This window comes from Chelon labrosus (assembly GCF_963514085.1).
Source record: "Chelon labrosus genome assembly, chromosome: 22".
Classification (NCBI taxonomy): domain Eukaryota; kingdom Metazoa; phylum Chordata; class Actinopteri; order Mugiliformes; family Mugilidae; genus Chelon; species Chelon labrosus.
This window is the reverse complement of record NC_140355.1, coordinates 17109812-17134279: the sequence shown is the minus strand read 5'-3', so window position 1 is coordinate 17134279 and position 24468 is coordinate 17109812. Positions and strand designations below refer to the sequence as shown.

Genomic DNA, 24468 nt, shown 5'->3' with positions numbered 1-24468 from the left:
GACAGCGGCCTGCTTGCGTGTGTTCAGACATTTTTGGCCTATAAATGCCTTATTTACTCAAAAGCCAATAAGCAACAGCTGCAGAATGATCTCAGCAGCGTGTTTAAGGGTTGCACTCTCTTTCTATAACACTCCGTCAAACTGACTTTGAACACTATCTGAATACACACAACAGAATATACGGCTTCCTCCAAATGGCTCGGATCCATGCTGGGGGGGACCAAAAGCCCTTTACTCCAACAAAAGCCTTTTTCTTGTTGCATCCAAGACCCCGACATGAGGCTGGTGGGACTCCGCTGCACTCAGACTGCAGTTAACCCTTCCAGCGGCAATGGAAACACTGAGCTGTCTCAAACAGTGACGTAAATGCAGCCCTTATAAATTTTCACATGTGCAAGTGTTGCAGTCTCTGCACCAAGGGCTCTAAATATGACCCAAATAAAGGAATTAATTGTAAAACCTTAACAAAATGAAAAAACAAAATTTACTCTCTGGTCAGCATGCAGCTTTAACCCTCAGGCATCAGTTTAATTTACTACCACTTGAGTCATTAAGGGCAAAAATGTCTACGTCCAAAAAAACTGCTATAAAAACTTCTTTCTGCTTTTTTTTTGCATAAATCTCTTAAATCACTTCAGCACTTTACAAAACTACCAAAAATTCCTTCATTTTGAGGATTTTAACCCTTTAAATGCCAGTTTGATTATTTAAAGTCACTGTTGTTTTTTTTACGAAAAAAAATACAAAAATTTTGTTATTTTCCATAACACTAATGTTGGGAAGCTGGGGCATTTTTTTTCAAATCACTCTTGGATATGACCAAGATTATCTAAAATACTGACTTGATTGCATTATTAATATTTGTGTAGCATCAGATTTAAAATTTACTACCCTCTTGTGAACTTAGCGGACAAAAATGCCCCATTGACTCCCATTATAACCAGATTTTTTAATCTCTCAACCATGGCACAATAAAATCATTCATTCTGCAATATTAGGGTTTGATTTATGAGAAAAATGGTCAAATTTGTCATTTTTAGTGTTCAACACTAAAATCAGCCATTTCCCCATTATAGGGCCTATGCATAAAATGTCATTCTGCTTCCTCTTCTTCATCTTCTTCCTCTCTTGACCTTTCCACTGTGGTCATCCCAGCGGATGCAGGTGGATTCTCCTTAGGCCCCCAAAGTCAGGTGTCCAATGTATGCTTCGGAGTGATATCGATGTGAAAGCATTGATATCACTAGCACTACACGTCTTCCAGTGGGGTTTGTCATAATGACAATAGTGTCGTAACCTCTCGCAACAGGAACATAGCGGGTAACCTCCCACTTTTTGAAGTCCATTCTGTTGCAAGATCCATTGTGTCTTCTCCACTCCACGGAGGAAAAGTCAGGAGAGGAAGAAGAGGAAGCAGAATGATCTGACTCCACCACAAAGTCCACATCAAACTCTCCTTCTGAGGATGTTTCACTTTCCTGCATCTCTCTCTGGGAGTTACAGGCCACATGTTTTCATTCTGACCCTTTTCCACAGAGAAGAACATCTTCATCTTGCTCCATGGTTCATTCAAAGGAATGAAATGATCAGACAACCAAAATATTAATCAGTTAAGTTTTTACAGGAGCTTTTTGGACTTGGACATTTTTGTCCTTTACGACTCTAAAGGGTAATAATGTTTTAGTAGAATTTCAAACTTTGTGTAGAGATAAAATTGTGCCACATGCACTAACACAGCCATAATGATGGCCAAGCGAAGAGGAAAAATTTGCCCAAATGGACAAAAATGTCCCTAATGATGCCCGAGGGTTAAGAATCTATACATTCAAGGTCAACACTTGCAGCACAATTCATCACACTTTGGAAAGATTATCTGTAAAGTATGTTGAGACAAAACTTTACCGGCCTACCCATCTTGCCCCTCTTCCCTGGTTCACCGGGAATGCCCTGCAAATTTCAAACAAGAAAGAGCAGAGGTGGAATAGCATACGGAGCAGAAGGGGTAAAGGAAGACAGAAAAACACAGAAAAAAAAAAAAGAGGGTCAGACATTGTGTGGACACCATATCGAAACCAAAACATAACACTCTTGGGCACAACCGAGTCGAGCCCAAAACACACAATTTAAAGCCATCGCTGTATAAGCCTCTCTCATCTCATGCTTCAACAGATGTGAGGAGCAGCTGCCTTCGCCCTGCAAACATTTTTCAAGCCTATTACGAAGGATTTAGGCCTCCATACTGTACATACATACATGCATAACACAAAATTTCTTCTCAGAGTAAAAAAAAGGCAGACACTGTCACTTGTGAGTGCGTCTAAGGTATGAGCGATCCTGCCGGATGGCGATGGAGAGGTCCTGATTACAGCCTGCCCTGCACTGACGTAACCGCCTGGAGCATGTAGGCTAATCGCTCCACGTTTTAGAAGCTGTACAGAAGGAAGAGGCCTTGATGAGTTCAGGCGGTTCAAAGGCTCTAAGAGGGGGCTTTTATCATGTGAGTCAATAACACTCCCACGCGGCAGCATCTCAAACAGCTGGGGACTGTCTCTTAAATTCTAACAACAACAAGACAGCTGAATGAAATGCCAAGGAGAGCCACTGTTGACATCCTCATAGGGTCTTTTGCTGGATTCGCTCGGTCACACTGCATTTTTTTTTTTTTTTTTTTTTGCAAGTACGGACTGTGCTTGAGAGGGATATACATGGAAATAGAACTCACTCTTTCGCCATCAGGCCCAGGCAGGCCAAAAAGGCCCGGGATTCCAATGAAACCCTGCAGAAGAGGAGAGGTGAGAGGATGATAGTAGAGAGAGGAGAGAGGAGAGAGGAGAGAGGAGAGATATGGACGTGAGTATTTGGATGCAATGAAAGCAGCAGGAAGGACAGCAACTCCCATTGGCTCTAGGGCTGAGTGACAGGGGCCGGCGGTGGATAGGATGGGCTTCCACGAAGAACCAAGCCATGAGGCAAGTGTATATGCCCATGGACTGCATGGTGCTGGCTTCCACGATGTAGTCCAAGGGCACATACCCTCACGCCAGGGATCTCTGAAGATAGCCAGGACATCACAGTGGGCTGTCAGTACAGTGGAGACACACAGAGGAGGAAAACAAGCACAAACACCACAGTTGAACACTGGAGGAAGAGATGAGATGCTGGTTAGCGGGGAGCGTGAGTTGAGCAGGTTTATGTATACACAATGTGGAATATGCTGCAAAAGAGAGGGCAGGACATATAGAAAGGTGGCTCAGTGAGAGTGAGAGAGGGGACTAGAATGTCTCCTTAAGACAGCAGGGCCTCATACGGAGCTTAAACAGGAAATTCCAGCCAGTGGGGGCAGGGGAGGCTCTGGAGCAGCCAAGGGGAGCTGATAAAGAACCTTTATTGGAACGCAACATAAAAATCTGATTGTGTCCACGAGCGTGTGTTTCTCTGATTGTGTATCTAAAGGGTGTGTGTTTGTATGCGGAGGCTTATCAACAGCCAGCCTTTCAACGAGGGTCTGTATACAGTTACATAATGTTTACCTTACGAGTAAAGGCTCCTAAGTTTAGCACATCATTAACAGCGGTACACACGCCGGGCCGGGTGTGCATGAATGTGTTCGTGTGTGCAGGGGTGGATGCCGGTGCACCCGAGTACACGCATGCTTTTCATACACGCATGCATCTGGATGTCGTGGCATCAGCGTGTACATACATGCTCTCATGCAACACAAGGTTTACAGCACAACACACTAATATTTGCGAGTGACCCCTAATTGAACAAGTCCCTGAGGGAGATTTACAGCCTCTCGTCTATAAATATTGCGAGGTAAAAAGTGTCACTACGCGGTCACCGAAGCACCGGTGTCATTTAGAGAATAAACTCAAACTTAAGTAGGAACATTTCGAAGGGATGATGTCGAGTTTACTTACCCGAACGCCTTTGGGCCCCGGTGGTCCTATTGGTCCTGGTAAACCCTGAAAATCAAATAGAGGAACTTTATTGAATTAGCTCAACAGGTTTCCAAGCGTATACCTGAATTAATTTACCCATGTCAAGACAAAGTCTACAACTTCCATTGTAATATTTAAATAATAATAGAAACACAGGTCTTTATAAAGCAATATAGTGCAAAAACACCAGCGATCCCCACAGAAGGGATGGGTAATAATGCTTCAGTGACACTTTTTTATAAAATATTCCAACATCTCAATTTAGTATCCAACACCCAAATATGCTTCCCCAGTTCATCTGTTCAACATAACCTGACTCTACTTGGCCTCCTGCCCTTACTACGGCCCTGACTACAACTGTACCAGTCACAGCAGAGGATTTACTGCACCTGCCTGCCAGGATAACCTTTGGCACCTGGGCTTCCGACTGGACCTTGCTCTCCCTGCAGGGAAGAAAGAGAGAGAGGGAGAGAGGGAGACAGAGAGAGAGGGAGAAGGGAGAGGGTGAGGGAGAGAGGTGGGGTTGGGTGATCAAAATTACGGTAGCACACAGGCAGGTCATTCTGGGCAGCAGTGAAAGGAGAGGCGGGCAGAGCAGAGCGGATGAACACCAGTGTGTTTGTCTACAAACGCTAAGGAGTTTGTTTAGCTTTCTTTTTCCCAGCATTAGGCCACCGTGATAAGGAGACATCCCGTATACAATGAGGCAATGTACATTTAACAGATTTTGCTCCACGGCTATATCCCTGATTTTAGTGTAGAATTACAAGTGTTAATGCTGGTTGCTGGGAGATGAGATCATGCTGGTTCACGCTGAGTATGTCTATACTTGTAGTTTTACAAGTACTTACTGTGTGATGGATGCAATTAAAATCTAATCAAGTACTTTGATTTGACACTCCATTCCCTTATTTTTATATACCATAACTATATATCAGTATTGAGATATAAAGTGGCTTCAATGAATAAAGTAAGTACATGGAAATATTCAGATCCTAATATTGAAATTGTTGATTAGGTTCACTTATGTAGTGATTACAATATCAGTTAAAGAGTAAATGTACTCAGTGATGGATGCCAAGTAGGAATTTGGTCTGTACGTACATATACACTGATCAGGCAAAACATTATGACCACCTTCCTAACATTGTGTAGGTCTCCCTTGTGCCTCCAAAACAGTTGTGACTCATCAGAGAATGGACATGGGCCTTCTGAGGGTGTCCTGTGGTGTCTGGTAACAGAATGTTCTTAGTGGAGGGCCTTTGGGTTGGGGGGAGGGTCCTCTGTGGATCATTCAACAATACTTTATCAATTTGGGATCTAGTGAATTAGGAGAATTTGGAGGCCAGGTCAACACCTTGTGTCGTGTTATTCCTAAAGCGTTTTTGTGTGTGGGGCTGCATCCTGCTGGGGGTGGCTGCTGCCATTAAGGAGTGTCATTGCTATGGGGTGAGGGGGTGCCTGGTCTGGTCTAGGTGGGTGCTACATGTCTAAGTAACATCCACACCAATGAATGCCAGGTTCAAAAGTTCCCCAGCAGAACATTGTATTGTCAAAAGATAGTCAACGTTTTTTTACTGTCAGTGGTTTTAATGTTGTGGCTGATCGGTGTATGAGCCTGCCAGAAAGAATAACACACGCCTACACACACGTACACAGAAGCAGGTTGTTTCTAGGAGCATGACTATTTATGCAAAACTTCCTTTGACACACTCTAGACGTGCAGCCACGAGACTACTTGCCGTTCCCTCTCTTGGATAAATATAGTGCATCATGTTGCTAGTTAAAACCAGACAAGAATTTGGCGAAGTGGGGTTTGGACCTTTAACTGGCCAGCAGTGAGGGGGAGGGATGGGGGGGATTGTGAACACGGCCCATGGTGTATTACAGTAACAAAGAATCATCCGCACTTTAAGCACACCAGCTGGCCTTCGCTTCCAATGGAGTCCACAACGCCAAACAGTTGTGCTTATTACTCAGTCACTATTGCTATGGTGATTCAAACTCACGTCCAGAGCTGTGATCATCATCATCAGCAGAAGCTCTGTGGGAAAGAGGGGGGCGTTTAAAGAAGGACAGGGCGAGAGAGAGGACATATCAATGGGAGAGAAGGACTACTTGTTCTCCCCAGGATGAGTAGTACGGGAACTCCCTAGGCTTGTGATGACGTCAACCTGAAGATGGGACTCACTAAGAACTGTGTGACAGTGAGGGGAATGTTCCACTCTTCTGGTCATGACTAAGGTCTTTCCTCAATACAAACAGTAGTATGGCCAAGCCTGACTGAAAATAGCTCTGGACACAAGGCTGGATGCTCCACACTTAAAAATAGTCTTGGGCTGAACTAAACAGCTCCTCCCACTTAGCAGCGAATAAAAGACTCCATTGAGCAAAATTTCTTCAGTTTAGAAGAAGGACGGGCGGATAGAGGATGGAGAAAATTAAACGGAAATAAAATGCTTGCTAAAGAAAATGCCGCAAAGGGGGCCGATCGTCGAAAAACAAAGTGAATCTTTCTCCAAAGCTGCGGCGTAGTAGCCATGAATGTGTCACTGTTGGCCTAGTTGGCCTGATCCAGCTCTCTTCTCTCTATTTTCTCTCTCTTTGGCATCACTTTCTGATATCCTGGAGAGCATCGCTGTAGCACAGTGCTATGGCCAGATGTCTGTCCTCACCAGTGCTTCATAACAGGCTAATCTAATCTGGCTGCCCTGCAGGCATGCTTGGTGCGAGCACACATACGGACGGACTGAGAGGTTGAACGACCCAGGAGAGCACGAGAACCGAGAACCGAGAACCGAGAACCTTTTAAACAACAGGTACAGGTGAAGGGATGTGCATCAGATAGAGGGAAGTATCCAAAAGCAATAAACAAAGAGCTGATTGTGTGGATTTAACAATTAAATTTAGAGACGGTGTTAAAAATGAGAATAACACCGCATCTTGGCATGATATAGAAATGAGCACTTTTTGTGAGTGTGGTGTTAATGGAATATGAAGAGTAGTATAAACATGAGAGAGGACAGTTTACAGAATATCTTTGAGGTGGAGAAAGATACTTACGGGCTCTCCAGGGAGTCCAGGTGGACCGGGGTAGCCTTTCTGTCCCTGCAGAGACAACAATGAGATACGTGAGCATAAAGTTGAGGACAGGAGAAACGAAAGATAAAGGAGTCTGAAAGAAATGAGGAGAATCCTAACAGACACTTGGTGTGTGAGAAAGACAAGTGGAGTTCTGAGCAAATTCCAACATGGACATTAATACTAACAGCACCAACAGACAAATTCTCTGCCATTTGCAAGGAATCAATCTGCCCCTCTGACAGGGGATCAGAGTTTCCACTGGCAGAGTTCACAGAGTTATGGAGCTGGGGAGGCTGTGCCAGGATCATGGCATGTTGAGGATATAAATGCCTTCCTGTTTGAGTCAGATAGCAGGTCCCTCCCACTGCAGGCAGGGCAGACGCTACAATGCTGAGGGCAGCCTGACATAGAGCTTTTCTACAGTTTTGCTGACTCCAGCAACAGAGACCCCCGACAGAGAGAGGAGAAAAAACTAAATCAAAGGTGGAAAAAACATGCCTTCTCACATGACAGTTTGATTGAGTGAGAGAACAAGGGAAAAATGAAAAAGAAACAGGGGAAAAAACTAAATCAAAACAGACAGGCAAAGAAAAAGGAAAGGCTCCTGGTGTCCCGTTTTCCTAAGCCACGGCTCCAGAGGACCAAGCCAGGACTCCCAGAGTTCCTGTAAGCCATCCTTTACCTCTGTCAACTGAGTGCAGCGGAGGGAGGAGGACGCAGCATCCCATGCTCCCATTGTGTTACATGAATGCTCTCGCCGGCCAACAGTTTCATACCGGCACTTTAAACTTCCATCCTCAGCATTAAATACCACATTCTGCGCTTTAATAGCTCCAGCAACTGTGTCAACTGTGCAATGAAGAATCGCAGACCTGACAATTAAACATTCTACCGTTCTCTCCGCATAACACTTCAGCGCGGCGCTCACGACACCCGGCTACATCTGGTGCACGTCAGATAAAAGACCACTAGGAGGAGATGCTCGGAGCTCGGGTGAAAATACACGAGCAATGCACATAAAAACAAACTGAGAGGTCGACAGGTGCTGACGGGCAAGATGGAATGTGTGTGTGTGATGTATGCCCATTCTGAGACCAGCTAATTTGGTGTTGGATTTGAATTTATTTGATGGTCATTTAAAAGCATGTAAACCTAAACGCGTTTATATGGACTTCAACCATTGGATTGATTTAAGATTTAAGTTTTCCGTCCACCTAACCCTAACCCTTGGCCATAAACATGTCTCTAGAAGGAGTAGCGACTTAATGCCTTCTTCAGGCATGCAGACATATGTTCACGTGTGCACACGAACACACAAATGCACAAAAAGGGCAGAGCAACACACACACAGTGATGCATGCACCTCGTTACGCTCCTTCTTATTACATGGCTTACTTATAGTACAAACATGTGTAGTGGCTTATGTTCCCAAGCTGTGCTGTGAGGTCCCATAGCCACACACACACCCACACACACACACAGTGGGTCCTGGGTATTAGCCATAGCCTCTGAACCTCAGCTAGACCATCTCAGATCCTTATCTCACTCATTACGAGCTTGCTAATGAGAGCAGCCATTCCCACCGGCCTGCCCGTGTTTACACCGCCACTTGTTTAACGAACATGTGCGTTCAATCAGATAAAACCCACCAGAATGCTTCTCATTTACAAACAGCTCCCCGGTAGCACCCTATAAGCGCCACGCCCCCTCTACCCCACTAAGCCGAGGAGCGCCCCCAGGGAAAAGCTGAGCGCATTTTAGGCGGAGGCCAAATAAAAGACACACTGTGACATGTCATTCCTCTTACCAGCTAGTCTGCGCACACTTAACTTTGTGGGTGTTCAAGTAAGCACAGCCTTTGTGTCTTTTAACAACTGTACGCCGCAAAAAAATGCGTCTTCCACCGTCTGCCTCCGCTGGACAGCGCCCTGGTTGCAGTAATCTTCCGCTCACCTCATTAATCTTTGCTTTCATCTTTCCACCTATAGCTCCCCCGGAATAGCAAGGAGCCAGATGATTGCGTGGAGTAATCGCCTGGTTCCGTGCATATGTTGCATGTACGGCAGAACATAAACCCTCCACGCAGATGTCTGGCAGGGGCAGACGAAACAAACAACTGTGTGAACCTAAGTGGACAATTTGGTTGAAATCTACCCAGTGGAAAAAAGGTTCCTCATCTCATCCCCCGTCTGAACCGCAGATTCAGGAGCGTGTTTGCTTGCATGCAGAATCGCGATTAAACTATGGAAGACAAAGCAATGATTTGTTGCACCACTTGTGAAACAAAGCTAAGAAAATGATGGTTGATTTGAATTCTCCCATAATTATGATGATGGGCCTGTGGATTTGTTAGTTTGAACAGTGAGCAGGAGCTAAATGGAGAAAGTTTTGTTTGGAATGGGTCTGGAGCTTCAGACAGATTAATGTCATGCGATAAATTGTCCTTCGTAAATGCAGAAAACCAGTATGATTAAACACCCCGTCCAGCCTTTGCAGGGAAATTACAGTATATCCTTCGACTTTCTACGAGTACAAAGTAAAGGGATATGGTCGAGCCAAAGTATGGTTTGGGCTACATTTGGAATCTCCAGTTGGAGGATTGATTTATAGCACCTTTACGCACACACACCTGTTTTTGTTGCATGCTCAGTGCTTCGCGTGGAAACTTATCTGTGCCAAAGTACCTCACCATTGTGCACCCTGAAACCCTCACATATGTGGCACACGGCATATGTGAAAAACACATGTACATATAGACTTCTTATAAACAAAGACCCAACCTAATGTGTCTCAAGACAGTCATTTCCCCACACACCACCGGGTCTGTGTGAGTGTTTATGGATTGGTTTCCAGTTGTCTAGCTTCAAATTGACTTTCTAACTAACTCCATATTGACTCAATAAAGACTTGTAGTCTTTAAAACTGTGGACATGTCTGACCTAATGACATAATGTTCAGACAGGTTACTTCTGCATGATGTCCAGCTTTATACATTCATAGCTTTAGGTCAGCGGTGATGACATCCACAGCACCTGCATCTCTTAAGCTCCGACAGCCAGAAGCAGAACGGAAAATCCAAAATAATCATTAGTTCAAAACGATAGCAGGCGATACGTCAACATCTAGTTCTGAAGCTGTTTGAATCCATAATGAACGTAATACGTACGAGTCAAGTCAAAACCCAAAGCTACACTTCATGGCACAAGAAAATAAAACACTATGATGTTTGAAGTGAATAGTTTGACAGCTGTAGAGAGGAAAAATAAAGATTTTTTGATGTATTGCTAGGTAATTCAAAAGACTTCCAATCTGAGGAATGGATCTTTAGACAGGAGGTGAATAGTTTAGCTTAGCCTAGTTTAGCGTAGCACTAAATGAAAGAAAGTTGTTTACCTTTTCTCTACTTCTGACCCATAAAACTCATGATAGCATAGTTTTTCCCCTTTTGCTTCTTGAAAACAACAGCTAGCTAGGCGCTGACTTCTTCATGCTAAGCTACACTGACTGCATCCGTGCAACAGTGTGACTGCTAATCTCTCCTGGGTAGAGATGGGGATACTGTGTTCGAGTGGGTGCACACTGAATGAACGGCGTGATCCGAGAGGCACGGTCGTCAAAACGACCAGTCGACGTCCAAAAATATCCGAAAATAATAACAAAAGTGCTTCTCATCCTCCATCTACCACATATCCCACAATGCTTAGCGTGTGTGACATATGCTGCAGTAGAATGGCCCTATGAGGACTTCCCCGGGGTTTGGCACTTGAGTTTCTCCTTTTGTTGAAATGACCCACCCAGGGTGAACTGTTCTTGTTCTTGCCCACCTTGAGAACAAGAACACATTTCTTGCTACTTGTGGTGTATATAACAAGATGACCTATTCACCTGACTTTTGGCAAGAAAGTATTTTACCCAAAACTATTCATTTGATTATAAAAATGTGCAGAAAACATCCACCCATGCACAAACATAATTGAATTAGATGCAAACTGTATCCAGATCTGCCCATTTGACTGTAACAGTATTATTTAAAACCCTGTGAACAGAAGTCACACTGCTACTAGGCAGTGTGTCTTGGCTTTCAGGACTGATGTAGAAAAGACAGACTGAAAAGTGAGAAGAGACAGACCGGTTAGCGTTAGGATGGATGTAGTAAGGTGAGACGTGTGGCTTGTAATGCGGCCTTGGAGCTGAGGTTTGGCTCTCCGCGTGTCCCCTCTCCTCGACCCCGGCTGCCATACTGAAAAGCCATTCGCAGTCTGCTCGGTAGAACAAATGTTGTACCGAGTGGAACATGCTTGGCTTGTCGGACGGTGTAAAATCACACTCTGCTATCGCACTTTCAAAGCACCACTGCTTTCTCCATTAAGGTTTTCCATGGAAACCCGGCAGTCAAATTCCAGAATTCCCGGCCGAAGCGTCAAAGTAAGGTTGATTTAGGGTCTGTATATTAGTCGGTGAGTATTAGTTGGTATGCGTGAGAGAGACGGAGAAGGTAAGAGGGGAAAAATATTTAGGAAAACAGAGGAAAAGCTGGTGTTGTCCCGTTTTCCTAAACCACAGAAGTCCAAGCAAATGAGACGCAGAAAGTTTAGCAGCTAGAGGAGGATGAAGCGGAAGAAACAGCACATGGGTGTTTCAGGGTGGCCTAGCAGGGCTCGAAATGGCATTGACTCTGCAGCAGGCCTCAATGTCTCGGCGGAGCAACGTGCATCGGGGCTCGACACGCCTGGGACTTTCCACCTGAGCACGGCGAAAAGCGAAACAGAACAAGCGCCTGTTTGACGGCGGCACCGCTACTACGGTGTATTTCAGCCTCTGACTCACGCATCTGTCATAGCGCTGCAGTGTAGCACGGAAATTTATTAACAGCAAGCGTGTAACTGAGCAGCTTACAACAACAGCGAGTCGTCGTTCTTCTCTGGGCAGTGAGAAAAAGGGGGTTAATGAGCTTCTTCGCGTTTGTGTACGTAGGAAGCCGACTCTCTGCGGTTAATTTAACAAGTTTCCTTTACAATCAACATGTCTGTGGTTCAGTGACCAATACCTGCGGCCTGCTCTGATGATGTCAGTGTGTGTGTGTTTTGATGAAGTTGCTATGGCGACCGCTCCCCCAGACAACAGGCGATGATGTCATTTTGATAAGTAGGGGGTTATGATGCGCCTTTGGGCTTTATTAAGGCAAATTGACGAGCCTCTGCAGCTCATCTCGGCGCAGACAGGTAGAAAGCGCCGCGCACGGGTAAGGAGTAGGAACAGTTCAGCCCTCGCCTTCGAGGTGTTCTTACCTTCACGCTAAACAATGAGTTTGCCCAATCTGAAGTGAATCAGCTGTTACCTGTGGCTGACTGGCCAATCTTCTGATGGGCCTTTAAATCACTGCCGTCTAGTTTGAAATGTTTTCCACCGGCTTTACGCTTTTTTCCACCAGCAGCACACACACACACACACACACACACGGACTCCTAACAAAAGCCATATGTTGAGCTTGAGGTAGCTGCTACAGAGCTCCGGGACCAAAGCAAATACATGCAGAAGGGCTTTGCACCTCTGCTGAAATGTATACAGTCTACCTGCTATATTCAATTACTCAGCTACTTCCCTTGCCTTCGCTTGACGCGCGTGCGTCCTCCGACTGCATTCCATACATAATGCGATTGGGAGATGTTAATAGGATCTTTTCTTTTCCTCCCCGCCATCGTCTGACGTGTGTTTACGACTGTTTGTTTGGGAGAAGGTGGAAGTGATTATTGTAGGGGCAGACCTGACAAGCAAACAACCATCAAGAGGCACCAGAACGCATCGAACTGCTACATAAATCACTTTTGTTTCGATAAAATTGATCGAATGCTTACTGTACGTTGGTTTGGTAGCTTGCATTTTTCCTACCAGAAGTTGTCAGAAGCCATTTTCCAACCGTTTAAGATGATTTGCCAGTGACTTTTAGCTCTTTCATCCGTTCATCCATCACTTAGCATGAGTATTAAACTATTAAAACTATTCATCTATCACTTACAGCTCTCCACTAGTGAGCGCACAAGCTTAATTGCAGCGGGAGCATGTAGCATTTCGGCGATCTGTCGGGCATCCCGGCTATATTTTTGTGCCTGTTTTATGTTTACTGACACACACAGGAATGCGTTCATACAGCCACACTCGCAACTCAGACTTTCCCTTGGATTTATGCTCAGCCCGAGCTTGCTACGCTCCTGTCCTCCATAAGCTCTGTTCCACATTTCTCTTCCTCACACTCATGAATCACTCAATTTGTGACTTAAGTTACATCTAAGACACTGGTAATTTTGTGTTTCAACGCCTGAGTGCACAGTCGCCATCCTCTTTTTTTTCTCACTGCTTACAAACCCCCCCTCCCCTTCATCTTTCATGACATCCTTCCTGCCAACACTAAGTCCCTCTCTGTGCAGGATCCAGTGAACATGTGGAAGAAACGGCAAGCGCAGCACAAAAGGAGAAAGAGATGGAGAGAATTAGGAAGGAGCAGACGAGGAGTGATACAAACGCACGAGGGCTATGAAGTGGTGACAGTGACTCATGCGTAGCCTTCCCCCCCCAAACATTTCAGGGGGGAAGCTATTCAAAATCTGCAGATGCAGCAACATCAACGGGCTTTCAAGAGCAGCGCCGTAACTTGATGAAAGGGTTCAAAGGAAGCTCTGTCTTACCTTTCTACCTGCTTGGCCTGTCAGTCCCACCGGCCCAATAATCCCTGGGTCTCCCTGGATAACAAAGCCAGAATGAATCAAAAAGCAAAGTATGGAAGAATGTTGGCTTGTGCAAACGGCAATCATAAACGTGTTAGGAGCTCGCCAAACAGGATGTCGTTACAAACTAATGCAGCGTGTAAATAGAGGAGGGATATAATACCTTCTCTCCTTTAGGTGCCGGCCCAGGTGACATGCCAGGGTCTCCTTTTCTCCCCTGAGAGAAAAAAACAAAACACAAAGGACGTCATTGTATCGGTGAAAATGTCCCCACTCGTGTACTAATTTAATCCATAGCATTTGGTTAACTGGTTTCTAATAAAGAAAATATTTTCCTCTATAAATGACACGTCCAAAAGTGACAAAAAGAAACCCAGTTGTCATGTGACTAATAAAGTTTTTCCAAGAAGTGGCCCTTCAGTCACACACTGCAAGCTTCATTGTCAGCAGGTAACAATAACGGGGCTCGGGCACATCAAAGCGAGCGATCGGAAATTACGCTGCACGCTGACTGCCTCCCTTTCCCCTCGGGACCTCTGCCATTTACAACTTTGTTTCATTTATTAACGATGAAAGAGGAAAGATGTGTGCTGCACTCCCCGAAACATCAAACACTTCATAATCTTTCTTTCAACGCGCTTGCCAGGGAGAAGAGGCCTGCCCTGTACCAGTCTTCTAACTTCTAACAAGGCAGCCGAGGCAGGATTTCAAATCCTCACTGATTATTTTCGTTCCTTGCCGTTTGTGTATATTAACATTTTCACTAATGATATTTAGAAGGGCTTGTGGGAGTATTCCTTCAACCGAGGACCCATCTCCAAGCAGTTCCCGCTTTAGCAATAGAAAAAAACACTTTAGCATGCCAACAGCCTTCACCTAAATGTGGTTTATTGTCTGGCAGGTGTGAGTAGGGGCCACAGATGACCTCTACTGGTGTGATATTGTCTTGTCATTTGTTTTAAAAAAGAAATTGGTCCCATTCGGACAATTATCGGTGACGGATGTCGTCGAAATCTGAGAGAATCAACACCATTCTCATGCCTGCACGTTAAGTATCGTGCTACAGCCAGCGCACAGCTTAAATACCGGCGAAGGGAGAGCTGATCTATTGCCAAATGCAATAAAATCCACCCTGTACCCAGTGTTTATGCTAAGCTAAGCTAACCAGCTGCTGGCGGTGCTGAATATTTACTGTATGGACATTAGAGTAGTTTAGCGCTTGTCATTTAACTCTAAACGATGAAGTGAATAAGTGTGTTTCCCAGGTACGTGACAAATAAAAGCAGCAACTGTAACGGGAAGGGGGTTGGAAAAGTGCAACGGAAACAGAGAAGGAAGGGGGTAACGGCTGCTGTGCCGATGGGGGTGGACGGGGGAGTGTGACCACAGTTGTCATTTGAGCAAGGCATTTTTATAATGCACTTTAAATACACCTATTGCTCCTCACTCTGTCCTCTGAGTACACAGTGTCAGGGGTCAAGGGTGTTTGCCAAGGCATAGATCAGTCCAGACAATCGCACGGGGGGACGCAGAGAATTCGTCTTGGGCAGGGTCATCTCCTGTTCAGACGTTAAAATAGGACAGATTTATTTGTTGAGTCCTCACTTTCTGACTCATAATGTCTTTCCCTGGAGCTCTGATAAATCACTTCAACCTCCCCGGCGTCAACGTAGCATTTCTCTCCGCTCGAGTTGCATGGGAAGCTTAGGGCACGTGTGTAAGAGAATATTTTGTCAATGCAAGATAAATAAAATATTGCCCTCTGCAGCACGTGTTAAAATGAATGCATTGACTTCTCAGTGTTAAGCACCGCAGCGTTTGTTGTGTCTCAAGCTGCAGGTATGACACCCCCGCTGTGAACTTAGACGGCCCCGATTCTCGAGCCATAAAACTCCATTACCCTTGATTCTCTTTACGGATTCCAGCTGACAAAGAAAAACTGAAAATGTAACACGTCCTCGTAGGATTCATTCACACCAGAGGCAAGAGGAGATCATAAACAGCGGCGAGAGGCAGGTACACAGTCATGTAACCCGTTTCATGTGGAAAAATCAACATGGCTGCTGGGCTCTTGGCAGAAAAAGAAAGGCTCCCTTGTGATCACGAGTTAGACCAAGAGTGTGTACCTTGAGCCCGGGTGGACCAGGTGGGCCGGGGTTTCCATGGGGACCAGGGGCGCCCTGTGGAGAAGCCAGAAAGAAGGAAACATAATCAAAAGGTGGCTGAGATATCAATCTTCATATCGTGATAGAGCCGTGGCTTTGCTACCGTGAAGGAGACCAGAGAAGAAGGGGGGCAAAGACCGTCTGGAGAACCTCAGACTTCATGCTATTTTAACCTATTTTCCTATGTGTGTGTGTGTGTGTGTGGGATGGTGAGGTATTTGGGGTTGGTGTTGGGGGTAGTGCTTATGGAAAATGGGGCTCTCTGGAGTTGCTTCACCATATGGATGTGGTTTTCCTGCCCCCTCCGCCCCCCCGCTGCCTCACACTCAACCACCCCCGCATCCCCTCGACAAAACACACAAACAAACATTTGCCTCGGCATCTTAACGAGCAATCCAGATCATCCCATATCACAACATTTTGAATTCCTCCCCTGGTGTGCGTTTCTGTTCGCATTGGCAGTTGTTGAGGAAACATCTACAGTGGCAGAATATTGGTAACACGAACCGCCTCAATCTGTCCAGAAGCCCCCCCCATGGGACGCTTCAGCAGAGCAACTTTTAGAAGCCGGAGAACGAATAACACCGATTTTTCTTCGGTTTGAGCAACACACTACAGACAGAAGCCTGCGGAGCCGCTAGGTCTCTGCCATTCATCTGTCTGACTGTCAGCCTTCTCCTCTTCCGAGTGACTTTTTTCCCCTGAATTGCTGCCCTCGCCCCTGCCCTCCACGCGATGTGGCACCCTTGGGCCCCGAACCTACCCCAGTCCCGGGGTCAAGGGTTGAGCGAGTCAGAGAGGGTGGAGAAAAAAAAAGAGCCACGACTGCTTTAAGAGCAGGGTCACCGAGTTTCATTGAGGTGAGTCAAAACAAATCAGGAAGCCATTATGGTAAGCAATCTGGTCTGCAGCATCAAAGCTCAACATCTACTGACATCCAGACAGACAGCTCTATATTATCCAACAGAGAGAGAGAGAGAGAGAGAGAGTGAGAGAGAGATAAAAAGAAGGACTCACAGGGTGTGGGTTGGGTTATACGGCTTCACAAAAAAAGCCATTCAGCTAAAGTTCAAAAACAGACACAGAGGTTGGATACAGACAAGGCAGCATAAATCCCCTCTTTGATGAAAGTCATGTCTGATTCACTTGACTGAGCTTCTCATGAATGAACAGGACGTTACTAAGCATTTTGTTTGAGTCACAGAATACTCACTTCCGTGCACTGACTAATGGGGAAAACACTTTTGATGAGGAGATCCAAAATACTCAGTAAACACGATTTGTTTTAACTGGGGGACACTTTCATTCCAAGGATTCTCAAGTTTTAAAGATCTCGCCTCTCGTGCTCCCACACTCCCCCCCCCCTTTCATTTTCGGTTCGTATGCAGCTGGAATTTCCTCGAGAGCTGTCGCGACAGCACTCAGGGACACTGCTGTGCCCCAGAATAAACTTAAACAAACGAGACATGTCGGAATTACATGCTTCGAAATTAACCCCGCGGTTTACCGCAAGTTGGGCAGCGCGCTAGCAGGCACGGGCTGGCACCACCGCCTTGCGCTCCTGCCTCCATGTCGTGCCCCTCTGTTGCACAACAGGTGTCTAATTAGAGAAGACCAGGGTGTGGCGAAGCGGAGGACTATCAAATAAAAAACCGCCAACCTCCGAAGAGCGATGCAGGGCGTTGCTGTGGTTCCTGTGGTCATAACGCTGCTCGCTCTGTGCACTTTAAACCAATTTTTAAGTCGAGGCAAAATAGTAGAAAATCCAAACAGATCATAGCTTCTAATGTTTCCTGTTATGGTTACACGTTAGCTGCTGTGTGGTATATAAATATCTACGCTCGGATCTGCTAAATTTCCACCACATGCTCATCTTAAAGCCAAGATATATATAATGCGACGGTGGACCTTAAATCTTGGACGCATTACATCACTCCCAATGTTACATTCCCACACAGAATATTTTAGAAAAAGCCATTTTAATGGGCCAAGCTGTAAACATACCCCGACTTTAAACACCAGCTTGTAAAAGACACTTTAAATGTATATGCAGTTGCCGTATTAAAGATAAAAGAGAGTCTCTGTGTGATGCAGTGCCAAATGAGACCCGACGGGGCAACGTGGGGTGGACCGGCGTTAGATTAAGAAAGCATGTGAAGCTGCCGGACGTCGTAATTAAAGAGAAAGCGGGAAAATAGATTTTGTTAAGTCTCAAGTGTGTGTCTTGCCTTCGAATAAAAAAAAAAGGGGGGGGGGGGGGGGGGGGGATTTTCTTCAGCCGCATAAATTACAGTAAAGCTTCGTAATAACACGGGGGCGAATAAACCGATTCACAAGCCAAGGATTGGACGTAGCCATGGATTTGGAGCTAAATACAGTGTCCAGAGTGCATGAAAAAGGAAATAGTAAGTAATCCAAAGTGTTATTTAGCCATTTACAACAATAACAGTAATAGCTCGTAATGGCAATGACAAGTCTGACAATTAGGATGGAAATCTAGAGCTAATGTTACGCCAAAACATTTAAAGTGTAGTCCTGAAAAGTGTATTAAAGTGTCCAAAGGGGACTGCAAAAAAAAAAAAAAAGAATTTGAGCACGGTCTGTGATTTTTATAGTCCTGGAGCTTATTAAAAAATAATGTTCCAGACACATACACGCAGCTCGCTCTGGGGATTATAAAGACCCGTAAAAACTGTGTCCGTCACCTGTTGTAACCAAAACAGACAAACACAAGAACCAGACCAGCAGAGAGGCACTTTTACTCATTTGAAAATTTGTAGCTTTCCAGGTGCCCTTCTGGATCCGAATTCCTACAGGTGGAGCAAAGCGGGAGAAATTTGTATCGTGACAGAGGAGAAGTTTGGAAGGGGAGCATGAGGAAAGACGGGTGACAGAGGATTTTTTCACTCAGACAAAGACCCTTTTGACCCGGCAGGCTCCTCGGCCCTCGGATAGATATGCGCACTCACGGCGCATCCACGTTTCCTCTCTCTCTCTCTCTCTCACCACCCTCCTACCGCCGACCGTCGACTCGAGAAAAAAAACTCATGAACGCTCAGCAAAAAAGTCTGTACCGACATCCGTTGCCATGGAGACGGCATCTCACACTCACATGTGCGGGATCAGAGGTCAAGGTTCATGGGTGGTGCTTCTTGGGGCTCAATGGTGCTCTGTGTGTCATCATACAGACTTCCAGTAATCCAATGCTACGGAAGGTCAAGCCAAAAAAAAAAAAAGAAAAAGGAAACTGCTGCGACTGGCTCTTTCTTCAGCAAAGCCCCTTCAGCAAAAACTGCTCTTCTTTTTTTTTTTTTTTTTTTAGAAAGAGGAAGACACTTAGATTAAATCATGATTCGCCACCTGTGAGTGTGCAACATAGGCGGCCTGGAGCATAAATTCATATTTGGAGTTAATTACTTTCAGCGATCAACAAGTGAATTTCTTCCCAAATTGAAACCACTCTCTAATCTGGCCAAGAGTTTGCAAAAGCCCCTGTTTGCATGGGAGTGCGTGTTTGTGTGTGTGTGTGTGTAAATGCGTGTATAGGCATCTCCGTGTTTGCACATACAACTGGCAGCTGCATTTAAACTTGATAAACGCGTTTGTTTACAGGAAAGCTTCGTAATCTGTCTCCCTCTTTATATAGGCAGGTCGTAAACACAGCCACATATGTCTGCGCTGCACAGTGCGGGATAAGTGCTGTCGTGTGTATACACTCCCGTGCGAGCGCGGATGTGTACCAGCGTGCGCGTTGAATAAAACGACTGCGAGGTGGGAGTCAGACGCTGGCGGCGTGTTTGCATGTGACCTCTGTTAAGGCGGCATCAAAACCGACGGCCTTTACAAGCGTTTCTTTATTGAAAAGGCTTGTTTTCGTTGTTTGCGCTCTGCAAACCGACCACTTCCACTGACAATGCCACAGGCAGTTCAACAGCTGGTTTGGAACAGCTGACAAAGGCCATGTCTAAGCCACCAGGATGTAAATCAGTATGACGCTGGCAGATGCATAGTGCTGATGAATGATGCATCACCCGAGGACAAGTTAGAGCTGAGATGTGCAAACCGGTTCAGACGCCAACCAAAGCTAAAGGAGACAGGATGGGAGGTGCTGATGGGCTTAAATCGCTTTAATTAAAAGCCACACAAAGACCTCCTGTAGTGTTGGGGGACTGTAGATAAAGAGTAGTGTAGTAAACACAAAGGCACAAGCACATCTTTTCAAAAAACACTGTGTCGTGCATAAGACACCAATCATTCATTTTTGATGCATTTAAATCAATCTATTGTCAAGACTTCCTGATCTGAGAGTAGAACAAGAATGGATCCAGAGCAGCAATGCTAGTAGTTTTTACATGCAGGTGAGCATTATATAACGTTCTCTTTGATTAGCATGGTAGCGTGCAAAAAATAATGGGAATGTCACTCATTTTGCAGGTTTATGAACTTAATCTAAAGAGAAAATGAACATTTTGACCTTGACGAGCACCACAGGAATAAAGAAGCAATTGCAAGACATATTACTGAGTGTCTGTACCCAGATTCAAGCCAATACATCCAATGCTTTTTTGAGACATTTCACTAGAAACTAATATATCAAATCTAATGTTTGCACTGGATCACAAGTATAACAGATTGGCTCACAGCGCCAAATTCACTTTGCAATCCATCCAAAATATATATAGATATTTCAGTTTGGACCTAAGCAGTAGCCCGTTTACACTGACCATACACTGCTATTGTGGTTGAAACACATGTCAGTCTGAATCCATATATTAGACTGAGGAGGTTCCTGAAAGAAGACCCTTGAGTGAGACTATATCTGTTTAACTGCCTTGGAAAGAGAGGCATTTCATTAGTGCAGAATGGGATTCCTATGAAGTGTTGGTGCAGCCTGCTGCAACAGCTCAGCCAAGAGAAGAAAGTCCAGTGGAGCCATGTGTTCTCTGTCTGTTTACAGTGCTTTTATTAGGCATCCTGTGGCACAGGCAGCCTTTTGAAAGGCCGTCTTTATAGGAGCTTTCCTGTTTATGCTTAGGGGTGGGAGGTCAGCACTCGCAGCCCTGTGCTGAATATGGTCAATCCGCCTGCATAGGAAAACTTTGTGTGTGAGTATATGAGAGAGTTTGTGTGTGTCAGCTGGTCGATGGGAGGGATTTAAAGTGATGTGGGAGCCTGGCTTGGCAAGTTATTATTGTAACTGCAGAAAACAGACCAGGCTTTTTGCCTTCTAGGCAGTCACGTCTGTTGTAGTCTGTCTTTTCTGAGTCACTTCTCCGCCGAGCAGGTTATTATGACTGTTTGAGCTTTCAATCAATGACATAAGCCAGCAAAAACACAAACAGGCACAAACACACCATCTAACCTAAATAAAGATGTGCTTATTGACACGTTTCTTTAAAAAGAAATTGGGGTCAAACACCACACAGAAAGGTTTTTAAAGGTTGTAAATGGAGGTGTGTTCGATGTGACTGGTAGGGATTCATATGAGACTTACCCGAGGACCCCTCTTTCCTGGCAGGCCTGGCTTCCCTGGAGGTCCCGGGAGCCCCTGGAAAGAGATCACTCAGTCAGTGTTGCATGCTGATACACCACACAAATAACCTTATGCAATCGTCCTCTATCACGTTCCGTCAAACCATCAGGTCACTATTAAGACTCTTTATGTGTTTCCACAGCGAGCTGGTCCCGCGTCACACAGCCTGCACTGTCTCCGCAGAGTCAAATGTTGCACCTTTTCCTTCTGAAGCAATTCCATCTCAAGGTGATGAGAGTTCAGCCTTATCCGTCAAGACGTTCTGAGCCTGTGCGGCAGGAAACCGTAGAAACTCTAGAAATAACAGGTCATTTCCTGCGCCACTCAATGCCCCTGTGTGTCTTTATCAGGCTCGCGCTCAGTCGTTTTCTTTTAATCAAAAAGGAGGAAAAGGTGAAGTAAGGAAAAACAGAGCGCCTGCGGCTGTTTTAAACAACAAGACCGACCGTTAAGAGTTTTGGGTTTGGATGTGAATCGGTGTTAAAGCATCTACATGACGCTTTCTTTACTGTAAAATGCATCACATTATCTTTACTGCAATGTTAAATTAGATGCCCGGGATGGCACAGATATGAGAGTGCAGTAAAACAGCAGCAGCATCTACCATAAAGTAAAAGTTATTGATGTGTAAGAGTTGGACCGTTTCTGTAGTATCAATTTTCACAAGGCTATGAACTTTAAGAGTCAAGCTCAAAACTACAGCCACCATCTCCCGAACATAAAAGCCGCTCTAAAGGTTGCTGCGATCACAAGCTCTATTATCTGCCTACACAGCACGGCTGTCTGCGATCTGGTTTATAGCACTGCGATTATAATTGGCCCCCCATGTCTTCAGGGATGACCTCCATGGTTGAGACCACCCCTACTGATGCAGGCGGCGTACTCTATGGTGGCCTAAAGACCTGTCAACATCAACACACACGGCTGCCTGTCTTGACACTTCCGCCCCCCCCTTGCTTCCACCCTCCTTCCTTACACTTGTTTGTTTGTTTGTTTACTCCTGCTGTCTTTTCCTCTTTGCACCTGCTCATCTTTAACATATCTATTTATTTTTTAAGAGTTTTTTTAGCTAAGGTTCTCAAGCCAGGTGGATAGCAGCAGAAGCGTCATAAAGTTTCCACATCAGTGAAGCTTTTCCAAATCACTACATTTCTGAAACAGCATCAAGGTAAAAGCTGTTTTCAGTTATGGTGTTTAGACTTGCTGGCTGTGCATATGAGGAAGTTGGACTAATGTACTGTTATGCATGAAGTTAAACTGTGTGAAAACATCTGTTTTGAAGTAACTTGTTTGGCTTTCTCCAAAATGTATTCGAAACTACTGAAAAATTAAAGGCTCTTAGTTGCAGCAGCATTTTACGTAGAGGAAACTTGAACGAGCATCTGAAACGTTTTCAGGGGTGCAATGGAACAGATCTCAAATCTCAAAAGGTAGTCCTTTTTAAAAGCTGCAGCAGTGAGGAGGCCAAAGGTGCTTCAGAAGAAGAACTATGTTTAATCTTTGCCTGGACTGGATGTTTCTCCTGGAGTCCAGTTTCTGCCTGATGGAAACAAGTCCATATCATACTACTATTGTGTTTTTAGTCGAATACTCCATATGGTTTAGGCAGCAAAGGTGATGAATGACAACGCTAAACTTGAATTATTGAAGTTCTGAGTCTGGCTCTTGACCTGAGCTGTGGGAAAAAAGTGTGAGACGGACAATTCACATGGGACTTGTGTTTATAAAATCCAAGCTATGCTGAAAAAGAAGCAGGACTGACTTCATCTGGGATGCTACCCAGAAATGGAGAGACATACAAGCATGCACTTCTACAAATAAAACAATCCATCCAGTCTAACATACTGCGTCCTGCCAGTCGATTTAAGTTGGGGCCCTGACAAAACACACACATTTTCATGCACATTTACCATAAAACCCAGTATAGATAGAAAGATTTAGAGCGCCTCTGACCCACAGCTCCGCCAGAAGTATTTTCTTTTTTGTCCTGAACCGTTTAAGTTTTGAATGGTTGGAGGTTTAGGCACAGATTTATATTTAAAGCTCAACTCTTTGACTGCCGTAACCTACCATGTGCCAAATACACCAGCACATGTAAATTTGACAGGCAGTTTTTAGGTAAATTACCTTCTAACTTCCCTTAATGATCTCCTTCACAAGCTACTTGCTATGGTAAGATTACCATAGCATCATTTCAAGATTACAGGTAGTGCTTTCTAAATGGCAGTAATCTGGTTCACTGTAATTATAGTAAGGTCTGGTGTGGACATGTGTACAGAGGTGAATAAGCCAATCCTAGACACACTGCAGCAAATTACAGACTACTACAATGAATAAGCAAAGCACATGTCTATATCACACAGGCCCAGATCACACTTCGAACTAAGATGACTCAATCGCAACCACACCCAAGAGACACCGAGATTACTTGGCCCACACTGAACAACTAACTGATATGAAGTAAGAAGTTGAATTTGATCACAAATATTCAGTTTATGCTGCTGGGATGCACTCTGATGCTGGGTGTGAACTGAACGCTGAAAGAAAAGGAGAAAGTGGACGTGGCTGCCTCCACTTCCTGCTTCTAGTGACATACTAAAGACCTAGCCTTTGCGCGGCTTTGGGAAGCCGAATGTTTACCGACTGCTCTGACCCTTGACCTTGCTTTGAAAGGGCGCCATATGACCTCTCTCTGACAGAGGAATCTGGTGCAGAGACGACAAGGCGTCAGACCTGACACGTCACACCCAGCCTGCAGGGTTCTGTGCACAGAGGAAGGAAGAAAGAAGGGGGGGGGGGGGGGGGGGGGGAAGCAGGACTTCTAACGTGTGTGGGAAAGAAGATGCTGCCATTTTAACCTACATTTCTCTGTAGTCTCTTATTTCTAGCCCCAGAGCACTTGAATCAAACCTGGTGTGTCAGTGGTGACAAAGACCAGTGCAGACTGCGACGAGTCTTCGGTCACTTTTACCACTTTAGTAATGTAAACTCAACACCCACAACTGCTAGCACTAATGGACGAG

The 24468-nt window shown here is 45.1% G+C and overlaps 1 protein-coding gene across 1 annotated transcript in view; it reads right to left on the bottom strand.

Moving 5' to 3' along the window:
• col27a1a (collagen, type XXVII, alpha 1a) overlaps nucleotides 1-24468 on the bottom strand; it is a 64027-nt gene that overhangs the window by 28641 nt on the left and 10918 nt on the right. The window contains exons 4-12 of the mRNA XM_084572323.1: nucleotides 21407-21460; nucleotides 15874-15927; nucleotides 13911-13964; nucleotides 13709-13762; nucleotides 7005-7049; nucleotides 4331-4384; nucleotides 3921-3965; nucleotides 2723-2776; nucleotides 1903-1947 (exon numbers count right to left, since the gene is read on the bottom strand). Of these exons, the coding sequence (XP_084428449.1) occupies nucleotides 1903-1947; nucleotides 2723-2776; nucleotides 3921-3965; nucleotides 4331-4384; nucleotides 7005-7049; nucleotides 13709-13762; nucleotides 13911-13964; nucleotides 15874-15927; nucleotides 21407-21460 (459 nt within the window). The remainder of the gene's footprint in view (nucleotides 1-1902; nucleotides 1948-2722; nucleotides 2777-3920; nucleotides 3966-4330; nucleotides 4385-7004; nucleotides 7050-13708; nucleotides 13763-13910; nucleotides 13965-15873; nucleotides 15928-21406; nucleotides 21461-24468) is intronic.